The sequence below is a fragment of the Equus przewalskii genome, chromosome 17, assembly GCF_037783145.1.
Source record: "Equus przewalskii isolate Varuska chromosome 17, EquPr2, whole genome shotgun sequence".
NCBI classification, from domain to species: Eukaryota; Metazoa; Chordata; class Mammalia; order Perissodactyla; family Equidae; genus Equus; species Equus przewalskii.
Genome location: NC_091847.1, coordinates 63,061,969 through 63,076,571, shown reverse-complemented (window position 1 = coordinate 63,076,571; position 14,603 = coordinate 63,061,969). Strand labels below are relative to the sequence as shown.

General features: G+C 37.3%; 1 protein-coding gene across 2 annotated transcripts in view; it reads right to left on the bottom strand.

Annotated features, from left to right (window-relative positions):
* ITGAV (integrin subunit alpha V) overlaps positions 1 to 14,603 on the bottom strand; it is an 84,563-nt gene that overhangs the window by 44,851 nt on the left and 25,109 nt on the right. For both annotated transcript variants that reach the window (XM_008530577.2, XM_008530579.2), the window contains exons 3-5: positions 9,005 to 9,096; positions 6,395 to 6,509; positions 1,417 to 1,478 (exon numbers count right to left, since the gene is read on the bottom strand). In XM_008530577.2, the coding sequence (XP_008528799.1) occupies positions 1,417 to 1,478; positions 6,395 to 6,509; positions 9,005 to 9,096 (269 nt within the window). The remainder of the gene's footprint in view (positions 1 to 1,416; positions 1,479 to 6,394; positions 6,510 to 9,004; positions 9,097 to 14,603) is intronic.

The window sequence follows — 14,603 nt, the reverse complement described above, 5'->3', positions numbered from 1 at the left end:
ACAAATTATAGGTATTTAATTCAAGGTATTTAGAGTTCGAGCATAATATTTTAGAAATTTCTTCTTCCTGGAGGTAAGAGAAATTTTTCCCCCTCCAAATGGACATCCAGCCCTTTCAAGCGCTGAATGCACAATCTCCTGCCCTGGCTATGTAAAAGATACTTCTAGGTTGTCTGCTCTAAAATGACACCCTTTTTTCAGAAATGAGTTGAAGTGAACAGTTAATTGAACAATGACCATTCATGGTAAGAGACTATTTCTTGGGTTATAGCTGTACAGGCATAGGTACAGAAAACATGGACACTTATTTTTAATACAACACCTATTTGAAAATACATCATGCAAGTTTAAACCTAATATTTATTAATATACTTTACCTCTGTTTTGCTTCCTTAAATTTTGAATTAGGAGTAATTATGAGTAAATTCGGAATTATGAATTTCAAATTGAGTAAATTAACATCAAGTATTTAGTAAGGAGAGCTGACTATAATTACTAGTACCTAGTCTAGAAAAAAATTTTTTTAATAAAGATAAAATACAAATTAAAACAAAAATGTTTCATTAGTTTTTCTGATTCACATGATTATAGTTTCTGCTGTTTTAATAAATTTAAGGCACTCTGCTCGCATTTTCTAAGAAAGCCATATTAAGCTTTCTAAGGAAGCTCTACTTTTAATCAATCAATATAATTTTGAGGCTTCTCTGGGAGGAATATTCTCAATTTGATATTCAAATATTCATATATCACACTCAAAAAAACCCACACACACAAAAGAAAATTATATAAAGAAAAGTACTTAAGAAAAATTTCCTTTGAAAATATAAATAAAATTCTTATTTTAGAAAATTAGATAAAAACTATCAACTCTGAAGAGCGTATTAGCTTAGTTAAAAATACGCATATGAGATTTCTTACCACAAAGAAATTGCTTCAGCTTTACTTGGTGTCTTTAGACACATAATAGATGGCAAACATGCATGTTTCTCAGCTTTTATGTAATTAAACTCTAATTTTGTAATAAAGCTCCCATTGATAGCTTTTGTGAAAAACCAATTTCAGTCAAAAACAGAAAACTTTAATATTCTATAAGTTTATCTAACTGGAAATTTTAATATTAAGCCTATCTAACTGGAAATTTTAATATTAAGCCATGAGAGTTATCTATCATCTCCTGAAGACATTTCCCAACTATCCTTCACTCCTATTTTGATGTCTATTTCAAATAAACAACGTCTACTGGGGAGAGAATTAATAAGGCAAAGACTATCAAAATGCATGGGTCATCTTTACTAGCTGTTTTCATAAAACAGGTAAGAATTATAGAGAAGCTGAAGTATTGACTCATTAATTTTCAACCATTGTTTAGATAATAACGTAGATCTGAATCTCATTCAGTCTTAAATGACAACTTACTTTAGTAAAATCAATGCTGAATCCTCCTTGACAAAATCCCTGTCCATCAGCATCAATATTTTCTAAAATAAAAAGATTGGAAACATACACAAACCCAAAAACAAACAAATAACACAAAACAAAACATGAGAAAAATCTGATATCACTGTAATCATAAGAAAGTGCACTCGTTTCGGGGGGTGCTCATTCACTCAGGCCCTTAATGAGCTATTATCACGTTCTAAAAATGGCAGCATGCATGTCGATCAGCACCATTTTCTTAGATATGGCAACAGAGACAGATTAAAGTAGCTATACCAGTCACCAGGGAACAGAAAGATCCCCCCAGATGGTGGGTTTCAAACTGATTTTTAACTACAACCCACAGCAAGATTATATTTTGTATCACAGCCCACCAACCCAACATACACACATTATGTGTGTGTGTAATAGATAAAACAAAATTTCACAAAACAGTATCACTATTATTATGCACAATATATTATGATATATTCTGCTTTATTATATTTAATTCCTTTTTTTAAAGTTACTGGTTATGACCCACTATTTTGATTTCATAAAACAATGATGAGTTGCGATCTGTGAGTTAACAACTCCAATTTGAAATTCCTATTTCATACTATTATTACCCCACGATTCCTAGGTCTTTGCCAAGCTATTATGAATATTAAAGAGATACACACATCCCTAATACATTTCCTATACAAACAATTTATAGCCAATAACAACAATAAAATATCTACGAAAAACATAATGGGGAATTTCAGGTGATGGTTAGACCCTCACTTCGTCTGCAAAGCGCAAAATCTGAAACTGGCCTCACAATATATTCAGCACTGGGGTCGACAAAAGTGAACATCTTTCAACATGACACTTTCAAGTATTTTCCACATGATAACAGGCTCAAGACTTTTATTCTTTTGTAGTTACTCCTTTTTTTTGTAGTCCTCACAAAAAGAGACAATTCCTTGACACTTAGTCAATTAATTTACATTAACTCTAATGATGAGTAATACTGTACCCAGAATAGAGGGATGGAGGGACCTGAAGACTCTCCCTTCTTTTACTATAAGGATAACAAGGAACAATGGGAAACGCTACTCTTCAGTTATCAAGGAATTCTTGTAACCAATGTTACAATATATAAATAACTAAGCTATAGTATTACTGTATTTGCCACCCAAATACAGGAACCAAAAATATTTTTAGTCATAAAGACAACTTGCAATAATTTTTTCAAATACTCCCACCAAAAATTTTGAACCCATTTTAAAAACCTGGGAACTGCCCCAAGATTACACATTTAACATCTAAGTTTAGAATCTCCTTTAGAAAATAGCCTCAAGAGTGTAATGCTACCCCAATGTAAATTTTTCTAACCAAGAGGGAGTGGGAAAATGTGGGGCTGGGGTTTCCAGTGTCTAGTGAATCATACTAAGGAATTCCGCTCTGACCTCAAGCCAGCCGTTTATTTTCTTTATTCAAGTTGCATCTGGGGAACTATTCCAGGCTATTTATAAAGACATCCTTTTTTGATTACCATACTGTACAATTATCTGCTTTACTTGGTTTCCCAGAACATCCAGCTAGAAAGCATGGCTGCCTTTTAAATTCTTCTTAACAGGTACATACTAAACTGAGTGTTTACGCCAACGTAAAGAAATTTATGTTGACTATAACCTATTTCAGGGAAGGCTTTTGTTTTTATTTCTACAATTAATATCTCTCTCATTTGTTAAGCCTGACGATATTATAAATAATACTATTGATTATGATAGTAAGAGCAACTACTATTTATTAAGCCCTTGCTATGAGCCCAGTACTGTACTAAAGCATTTTTCTGTGGCATTATCTAAGACCTTTACAGCAATCCTATGAGAGATACTATCATTATTCACAATTTACAGATAAGGAAACTCAAGCTCACAGATATTAAGTAACTTGACCACAATCAACCAGCTAGTAAATAAAAGAGCATGGATCTGAGCCTAGGCCTGTCTAGTACCACTAGCCTGTACTACCTCAAATCAAGGATGCATTTATAATTCCCTGAGTAGTGAACAAGAGGAAGGAAAAGCCAGCTAGAAACCATAATAGAAAAATCTATGTACAAATAACATCATCCTGAGAAAGCAAACAGAAAGAACAAAAGACTCAGTCTGAGCACGGAGTTGAAAGAGTATTTAAGTCATATGATTTGTGGCTCAGGCACTTTGAGAACAGAAAGACATTTGGCCTATTGTGTAACGCCAAGAATGGTCACAGATACAGTTCTGAAAAGCCAAAAGCAAACATCATCAGTAAGAAGGTAAGTGTGTCACAGACAGTGAAGTTCTGTGCCCAGGGTGTCCACACAGGTCGTGTTAAAAACAAAAGCAAACAAACAAATGAACAATGACAACAAAAAACTCCACAAACTACCACCACCAAAACAAGCAGAGTTAGCAACATAGCCTTACAAAACTGGCATCCCATGGAAAAACCAATCATTAAATTTACTGAAGTATGAAGAAGATATAAAATGCTAAATTTGTACCACTGAAGTCTTTTGCCCAAATCAGTGTTCTGCCAATGATGAAAGACAGGCCCAGAGTGGTTAAATGTATCACCCACAGCCACACGCTCGCTGTCGGCAGAATGTGAGAACATGACCCAGGTTCTCAGATCCCCACCCCTGAGTGTTTCTCCCCTCGGTAGGCTGCCCCTCATAATTTCGGCCTACAGGTAGCTTAATATTTCAAAGGTGGAGCCAAAAAGCATGGACAATGATCAAGGGATACTGAAAGCCAGATTTATTAGGAGGAAAGGCATTCACTTTGCTTTTTTGAAGATGTTCTTTGTGCTTTTTCTAAGATCCAAGGTTTTGTTATTTAGATCAGAGCTAGATCTAAATAAAGGGTTAGAAAGTATATAGAATATATTTTAGACACAGCCACTAGACAGTCTCTGTGGCAACTGCTCAACTCTCCCTTCACAGACAACACGTAAACAAATGGTGTGGCTGTGTTCCAATAAAACTTTATTTACAAAAACAGGCTCAGCTCACACAGGCCAGTTTCCTGACCTGATTCGGATGTTAAAGATTTTAGAAAACAAAGTTTAAAACGATTTTATAACTTCCATGCCTGAACCAAGTAAGTGAAAGCATTATGTAACAGATACATTACGCAAACCTCAATGCCTTAATCCTTTAAATAGATGCTGAGAAAAGAGCCGGTCATTACTAAAGAGGCAAAATGACAAAAACTACTAGCCTGACAGGGCAGTATATCCACAAGGGATCATCATCACAATGCTTGCTTTCAGAAGGGTTCTGTGTACTCTCACACATCAAAAATTATCCAAACTTGTACTGTGAAAACAGGAAGTTTTCTTTGTAGAAAAGCTGTGTTTAATACAGAGGCAAGTGAAATGGAAAACTCTATTGTTAGTAATACAGAAGAAAGGTTCCTTTAGAGTAAGACAGACCTGGGTCCAAATCCTCATTAGACCACTCACTACCACAGGATGTAGGGGAAAAAAATGACTTCAACTGTCTGAATTTCAGTTCCCACATCTATCATACGAGATAAGGGGGATTTTACATGTATGTCCACTGTATAAACGACAGCCAACCTGGTATAGGAGAGTTAGCTCATTCTTCATAGCCATAAAATTACCTTCTCACGATAGGCACATTTTTTTATAACACAGAAATTAAAAATACACATTAATCCTCATATTTTCCATATACCACCAAAGACAACAGCACTATGACCCAAATACCAACAGATGACACCGAGCACTGAGGACAAAGCTGCCAACCTCCTCCACCCTGCGTAGGGTGTGCTTCCTGACCTATCCTAATAAACACTGTGGTTCTGGCTAGGGAACATTCTTTGGATGTTTACCTCTCACTTACAGCAAGGAGGGTCAAGGTGCTGAGCTAAGAAATAAGTGTCTGATGAAATCATTTGCAGTTTCTCAGAGGTTCAATTGTTTACAGTTTTGAGGATTTACTCAGTTCCTTTGACCTGGTATCACAAGTTGTCTAACACAGGAGGAAAGAGCCTAGCAGTAAGAGCCTTACCCAATGTTGTGCTTTTGCTGCTTTCTCTCTACTAAACTATCTGGTGACCAGTGGAACATAAAAAGTAATGGCATAAAAAGTGTTTCCGGTATAAACACAACACTGCATTTCAATAAGCTGTTTTTATGTTTCTGGAATAAAGAGGATCTGGAGTGGTGGCCAATTCCACAAAGGTGGGGAGGCAGAAGAACCGGAATCTCCAAGGGGAGAAGGACGTACAGAGTTTGGAAAAGCACAATCAAAATGATAAGCGCTCAAAATCATCTTTAGTCTCAATATGAATTTCATCTGAAATTTCAAATACTATCAGAGAACAGTGTGAGATCTTTTGGATGACGAAAAGAAGAAGAAGCTTGGTAACAGATTGACAAAGAAACTCTGATTAAAAGCAGGGAAATTCAGAAGCAGACTCCTGAGCTTAATGTTTCACCTTCCTATATAAACTCTGGTTGTTTACGACATCATTTTTAATTTTTAACATCATTATTAATATAAATCTGCAGTTCCCAAACTTCAGTATCCATAAAATTACCTTGGAGAGCTTATTGAAAATGCAGGTATCCGGGCCCGACCTAGACCTACTGAATCACAATCTTTAGTTGTGGGGGTCCCACATCTCTGTTACAGAAGCTGAGTGAAGAATCTTTTGACTAATAGGGGCTAAAAATACAGGTTCCCAAACCATATATTAGTTACTAGTAACCAAGGAAGATGAAAATTAGTTCTTAGGGAGACAAGATTAACTTGTTGACTGTACATTCATAATTTCTTTACATTAATAGGATTGTTTTCATTTTGCTGTCATCGAACATCACAATATGTCTACCAATTTAACACACACACACGTTTTTTAACAAAGTAGGCTTCCCGGCCCTCTTCTGAAAAGCTGGTACAACTTCCCGTACATACTTGATCTGCATGGAGCATACTCAACAGTCTTTGCTCCATCTTGAAGAAAGCACGTTCCAACCGGCTCTCTTTCCTGTTTCATTTCCGTCCTCCAGTGGTAGAGTGGGGCACAGGCCTGAGATCAAAGGAGCAGTCCATGACACAGAAATTCTCTGAAAAATTAGGGTTTCAGACAATCTATACTACCTCAACGTAACATCACTTTCTAAGCATTAATAAAAATGAATCAAACCTATCCTATACCTTAAATTCCCTATCACTAAGGAATGGATAAAGTAACGATTTAAAAAGACGTGCTTTTCTCATATTCTTTGGAAGGCCATATTTGTAGTCTAGATTTTTCTTTCAAAATAGTTAGCAAAGTTGTTATTTCGGGTAGCATTCTTCTCGATGTTATGTGCCAAGCTGAAGGTCACAGACCGAATCAACGTTCTAACGAAATAACACTCTAATGCTTGTAGAATATACCCCTAAATTATAAAGCATATATTAAGTAAGAAGACAGTAAAAGAATTTGCAGTGCTTACTTTATTTACTTTCTGAATAAACTATGATCTTTTTGTCTTCAGAGTTACAGATTTCAACACCATGCATAAGGAGTAGAATAATGCATGTTTTCAGAGCATAGTAATCTACCAAAAGTGTAACAAATTAATTTGCTGGAAAAAAGTTCAATGAATTTTCTATAATACTTTTGAAGCAAAACATTAACACAACCACTGCAGACATCAACATTGGGTCATTTTATACCTACCCTGAAAAAGCAGAAAGTCAGTAATCGTAGTTACTTCTCTCCATGTACTTGATGTTCCAGAGTGGATTATTTACTACTTCTGCTTATTTCTGCTCCTTTGTACCTCTTTCTGCCTAGAATGCCCCCACTCTCAACCCTACCCTTCATCTCCAATTGCTAAAATCTGATACATCCTTTAAAGCTCCGCTGAAATTTCACTTCCTAAACAAATCTTTTCCTGATGCCCCACAATCAAATGAAAAAAAAGACAGTAATAAAGACTATGCAGATAATTAAAATAGGGAAGGTTCTCTAAGGAAATGAAATTAAAGCTGAAATCAGAATGACAAGGAGCTAGCCAAGTGAAAATCAACAAGATGAGCATAACATTGGCAGAGGAACACGACCACAAAGGTCCTAACTGAAACGACTTGGCATGTGGAAGGAATAACATGACCAGTGCAGCTTAAGTACATAAAACGGAGAGAGATGATGCCAAAGAGACAGCAGCCAGAGACCTGATCACAGAGATGCTATAAAAGTCTGGATGAGCTTGTGATTTTTCTTCTAAGAGTGATGAAAAGCTGCTTGACTGTTTTAATCAAGAAGGTGAAATGCTCTGGATCACTCTGGTCCTTCTATGGAGAATGGATTGTAGTTGGGCAAGAGAGGAAGCAGAGAGATGAGAAGACCCACTGCATCGGCCCAGGTGAGTAATGATGGTGGCTGGGTACAGGGCAGAAATAGTGGAGATGATGTATTGACGGATAGGCGATACATTCCGAAGGCTGGAGGTGGAATTTGCAGGGCTCGCTGGTGGATGGGGTAGAGAGTCATGCCTCTAAATAAGCTGGGCAAGTTTTGTATGGATGCAGTTATTTTTGCGTTTTTTTCCTTTTTGATGGACAACAACAAGAGTTCTATTTTGGCCATGTTCATTATGAGTAATATGTGAAATATCCAAATGGAAATGCCAAATAGGTAGTTTGGAAATACGATTTTAAAGATCCAAGGAGAATTAAGAGCCAGAGATATAGATTTGGGGATTACGACATACAGATTGTATTAACAGCCACGGGACAGGACAGGAGCAGCTGGTAAAAGGTGTGGTTAGAGAAGAGTAGGGGCTCAGAACAAAGCTCAGGGACACCCCAACACTTAGAAATTGGGCAGAAAGAGGAGCCCCTAAAAGAGACCGCAAAGGAGTAGCCAGCGAGATGGGAGACAACCAGTAACATATAGTGTCCCAGAAGCCAAAGGAAGAAAAGGATCTCAAAAAGAATGGTCAACTGACCTTGTTGAATGGTGCTGAGGGGGCAAGAAAGATAAGAATAAGGACCAGTGGATTTCAGTGACCCGAAAGTCAAGAGTGACCTTGGCCGTGCTGACCTGAGTCTGACTGGAATGGCTGGGAAGAGAATGTGAAGTGAAGAAGTGGAGATGATTACTATAGAGAACACTTTCAAAAAGTCTCTGAAAAGGAGAGCAAAGGAATGGGGCCAGAGCAGAAGGGAAGATGAGGCAAAGGGAAGGTGGTTTTATTTTTAAGGAGAGGAGGTACTAGGGTGTTTGATTAATTAAAGGCACACTATTCCTAAACCAGTCTGGATGGAAACAAACTGCTGGGAACTACCAAGAGGGGCAGGGAAAACAGACAATGTAGGAAGGAAGGTGGAAAATCACAGAAGCCAAGTCTGTGAAGGGCAAGAGAGATGGTACCCTGAGATGGGTGGCCTTTGACCAGAGCCATCTTATCTCATCACACCCTGTGGCCCTGAGCACAAGGAGTTTTACTATCAGTTTTCAAACATAAAACTTCCTCTGTTTCCACACAAACTGACTAAACTCACCTATGAGTAAATATCCAAAAGACTTACCAAAATTTTATCCTGTTTGGATCTCACAGATGCTCCAAACCACTGGTGGGACTTAAACTCCAATGGATCATCCTTGGCATAATCTCTATTGCCTAAAAAAAACATTGTGAGGGGTGAGAAATAAAATATATATTCTTAGTACAACTGAGTATATTTCAATCCAGTCAGGTTTACAAACAGTGTGCCTTTGATTAATCAAATACCAGACTGGCTATTTATCTCATACTTTATATGCATCAGGGACTTTCAACTAATCAGAAAAATAAAATACAGGATGATCTAGAAGTGTCTCAGGGTTAATAACATCAATTATCATAATGCAGATGTGAAAAAGTAACAGTAAGTGAAGTGTTCCAATTGCTAAATTGTAAGATCATTAACTATTAAACAAAGACTTGATATGAAACAAATACTTATAAAATAATTAACCATTAAACAAATTGATTCAACAAATATGATTACCTTCTGTACTCCCAAAAGTTCTTTCTATGGCATAAAGAGATCTATGAAAATGAAAGGCTATGAAACCCCTTTGTAGAACACCTGTAGTAAAAGACTAAGATGTGTGCCAACGACACTATAACACAAGAGTTAGAATCCAGGAGACATGAGTCAGCCGGTAGGAAAAAGAATTAGATTTGGCACACTACATGCAAACATTCATTTTTCAGCCCACATTATTGAAAAAATTATTTCTGATCACCAGGCACTAAGGTAAAGCACTGTAGATTTTTTTTAAAAAAAGACCAGGGGCCAAGCCCCGTGGCCAAGCCCCATGGCCAAGTGGTTCAGTTCACGTGCTCCACTTGGGCAGCCCAGGGTTTTGCCGGTTCAGATCCTGGGCGCAGACCTAGCACCACTCATCAAGCCACGCTGAGGCGGCGTCCCACATAGCAGAACTAGAGGGACCTACAACTAGAATATATAACTATGTACTGGGGGGCTTTGGGGAGAAGAAGAAGAAGGAAAAAAAAAAAGACAGGGCCTAGCCTGGTTGCCGAGTGCTTAATGTTTCATCATGTGCTCCGCTTCAGCAGCCTAGGTTTGCACATTCGGATCCCGGGCACAGACCTACACATGGCCCATCAAGCCATGCTGTGGCAGCAGCCCACATACAAAACAGAGGAAGACTGGCACAGATGTTAGCTCAATGACGATCTTCCTCAAGCAATAAGAAGAAGATTGGCAATAGATGTTAGCTCAGGGCCAATCTTCCTCACTAAAAAAGGAAGTCAACTCATTAAAAAACAAACAAACGAAAGAAGAGCGGATGTGAGCTCTCCATGTTTTCTCTCTCCCATCCCTGAGGCTAGAATAGATGGTGGAATTGCTTGATGGAAGCAGCCTCGGTCCAATTTTCTAAACCACAAGAACAGCCAAATGATCCACACTAGACGATGACATGAGAAAAAATCATCCTTTTTTGAAGTGAGTAAGATTTGGGGTTTTGTTTGTAAATAAAGCATGTTGTTACCAAAGTATAGTCTAGCACAGTCTGAGTAACATATATTCTAAAGACATAATGCTATTTCCAGAAGGGCCTGACCTACAACTACAAAGAAGCTTAGGGGCCCCTGGAAAACTTCAGTTCAATTGATAGTTTTTCAAGGATTTTAACTATAAAATTTATGGTTACACGTTATTTAACAGGATTTTTTTTTTTTTTATTTCACTGCAAGCTAACTGTGTTCTCTTACACAGTTAACTGTGTTCTCAACACAGGGTTGCCGGCTTTCTATTCTATTCCTTTCTACCAAGGAAATGAGGGCATTTTCCCCCTTACATTAATCAAGGAGGAGAAATGCAGCATGACTGCGAAAGAAACAGCTGGTGCTTGGAAGATTGACTTCTACTCACTGTCCCTTGAGATCACAGCATCACGATAAACGCAAGTAATCTTAGCCTGAGGGAACTGAGTTTATGAGCTAACTGGATCTGAGAAGTCCAACATTCTCACAACCGCTACTTCCTGCTTCTGCTTTCATTTAAAACAAAGCCTTTTGAGCAAGACCGTAAACATGACCAAGCGGAAGGAATCTTTTCTATATGAGAGGAAATCACAGGTTGAACAGAAGTACCACATCAGAGAGGTTCAAATTAAGGTTCCCTGTATTTTCTCTTAATCTCTAAAACTTCAAAAACAAAATGATACAGAACCAACATCGCTCTATTCTTGCCAATACAAGTATTCCTGTCTACAAGACACCTGATATGGAATCCTCAAAAATGTCAATGTCACGAAAGACAAAAAAAGTAGGGAACCATTCAAGATTCAAAGAGAACAGAGACACAGCAACCCAAGGCAGGATGGAATCTTTGATGGAATCTTTTTGCGTCTAAATACTTTTTTTATGTTACAAACGACTTCATTAGCATACTTGTGGAAATTTAAATATGGACTGTAGAGTAGGTAACAGTATCTTCATAATGACACTTTTCTCATCTGTGATTATAGTACCATGATTGTGTAAAGGAAGGTCCTAGTTCTAGAGACACGTGCTGAAATATTTAGGGGTTAAGGGTCACAATGTCTGCAACAATGGGTGAGTCTAGGTGAAGGGTTCAGTGTTGTTCATTGTATTACAGCTCCAAATTTTCTTTCAGTTTGAAAATTTTCAAAGTAAAACTACAGCAACCAACAAGTACACGTAATATGTACCATAAGGCCAAAACAGGCTATCTTCTACTTCTTTTTACTTGAACTCTTTATTGTATTTATTCTGATTAGACAACATTACAAAACAAATTAAAATATGAGACATAAAATAAAGCCATTATGTAAAGATGAATCTAAATACCACACTCTCACCATAAAGAAATGACCTCTGCTAACATTTTGGTGTCTATCTTAAAGACCTATTTCATAAATACATGAATATCCTTCTATATTAAAAGATATTTTAAAGCCAATATTTAAAAAGACATTAAAGTTATTATTATACATAAATGTATGTACCTTTTTTCCCCTTAAGAATATGTCATAAAGGTAGACCTACAGCATTATTTTCATTGTTGTGTAGTACATCATTATATAGCCATATAGTAGTTTATTTAACCAATCCCCTTATCTCCTTCAGTTTCAAATTTAGAAATATTCCTATTTTGCTTTAAGAGGCCTACAGTTTCCCTCAAAGTCACATTACTTCCTCTTCCGATATACCTAAGAATCTCAGCATTAAAGCTACTGTTAGGTTCTGAGACAGGCTCATTGCTAAATTAAAATGATAAACCCTCCAGAAAATGATGTGTAAGACAGAATATTATTCTAACGGATATATTTTTAACAGGCTCCAACATAGAACTATTTTTATATCTAAGAGTTCCCTTACCCTCAGTTCCCCATCCCCTAAACAAGTCATGCTCATTCCCACCTGCAGGCCTCTGCGCCCAAGGCCCTCTAACCTGAAAAACCTTCTTTCTTCCATTCTTAATTCAAATCCTACCTGAAAATTCAGTTGAAGTTGTCCACTTATGACCCTAACGCATGAGGAAATAGTAGTCTGCCCCTAACTACCATTAGTCTCTTATCTAACACAAGAGACAGTTATGGGAACAAGTCATTATGGCGGAGGTATGGGTAGAGGATGGGTAAAGAGCATCGAGAAAACAGTGGCAGAGGACAAGGGAGGGAATGCTTTCTTGGCCAAGAAAAAATCCTGGCAAAGAAAGGAAAGAGTGCGTATTCTTGATTTCTCTTTAGAGGATTATGAGTTGTTCACTGTGACGAGAGAGAAGGGTGAGGAGAGGAGCGGCTGTCAAGAGCTTTTCTGCCCTGCTAAGAATGGGCTTCATGGGGTTTTTGAATTGCCCTCTACACAAAACAATTTTTCTTTGATTATATTCCTGAAAGGTTGAAGATAACTTTCCTCTTCGTAAAATCTTATCCAGTTCTCTTCCTCTCACTTCAAAAAATTGTCTCTATGAATTTGTTTTCCTGAATAAACTGACTTTTCTCTAAATTTGCATGTGAGGGCAAGGATGGTGCTCTGCTCTGTCAAGTGGCATATGGTTCTCATCGCTACCATGTTCTATTTCCTATGTTAAAAAAAGCAGTGAAAACATCTCCTGCCACAATGATTATGATATCCGCCTTTATGGACATCAGGTTTAGCTTAAGCTAGAAAATGTCATGGAAAATAAGCACAAATTTTATAATTTTTTTTTTGGTTTTATTTTCATCATCAAGTATTGTGGAGCACAAAAACCCATAGTTCTTTCCATATGGCAAGGTATTTACCAACAGTATGTAATGAGAATGAAGGAGTACCAGCCACATGTGAAAAAACATCAGGCAACATGGCTCTTTTTGATAAAAAAGTACATTTGAAAAACCTGGAGCTTTATTAAAACTTAGATATGCCCCAAAACAATTGCCATGTCTTAAAGCATCACATGATTAAAGGTGTTCTCAATTACTTTACCAAACAAAAGAAGTCCAATATATTCGGGTACAATGCATTGGCATACACAGGCATCGAAAACTTTGCCAAAAGTTTTCAAGAAAATATGTATCACCCACTGCTTTGAATGTCTTCTGCTTTGACAGGATCATAACCTCAAATTACCATCTTTTCAAGAAGTTTACTCAATAGGAAGTTCTTCTTTACCAATCAGAACTTTTTTCCCAGAGACCAAGCCTTAAAACACTAGATTCCACATCAGGAAGAAGTTTCACTGGGAGGAAGTGTGAATAGAGGTGGGTGGGGAGAAAGAAAATGCATGCTCTCCAAACAGACTGACAAGAAGTTCATTCACGACCTGGCTGAAACTGGCAGCTAATCTGGGCGCATGAGGGAAGTAAATATTTTGAGTCACAGCCCTGAAGTCATCACTTGAGTGATCCCGGAACTCCACAGGCTGTTTTGGACCACGCCACCAGCTTTGAAAGGGAAACCGGATACAGACAACTGTAGAAATTCCGGTGCTGGAGGAAATGCCTCCTCAGGCAACAATCAAGAACGAACAAGGATTTCTGTCTACAATTCTGTAAAACACCTTGGAATATTGGCTCTGATCTCCCAAATAAATTAAAGGGAAAAAGAATATCTCACAGTAAAGACAAGAACAAATTAATCTGCATTATATAAATTAACATAAGACTCTACACTATCACTTTCAAAACTAGAGAAAAACGTTGCTAAAGAAACTTGAAGTCAATTAGCAAGTAAATCACTAGACTTGGAAATTTAACGTATATTTTTCTCGGCTTTTAAATTTATCGATTGCACTTTATGAGACTCCCATGATTGAATACTTGAGGATAGAAACATATTGAGCAGAGCAAATTGTCCTAGCTTTAGACTCTGCGAACTCTTCTCATTTCTTCCCATCTCCTTGGAGTGTTTCAAAAGACAGTGTCAAACATTCAACTTGCTGGAGAATTACAGGGGATGCTTTTTTTTTAAGACAAAGTTATCTTATTACCCTAAAACTAAATTTTTTGTTTCTTTTTTCATGCCTAAAGACTATCCTTTGGAGCAACAATATTATGTCACCTTTTTGAAAAGGCCAAAGTCAAGAAGAATAGCAAAGCATCAGAAAAGCAAGACAGTAAACTTCTACTTGGAAATTACCTGTGTTTTTAGAGATTTGGTTTCCA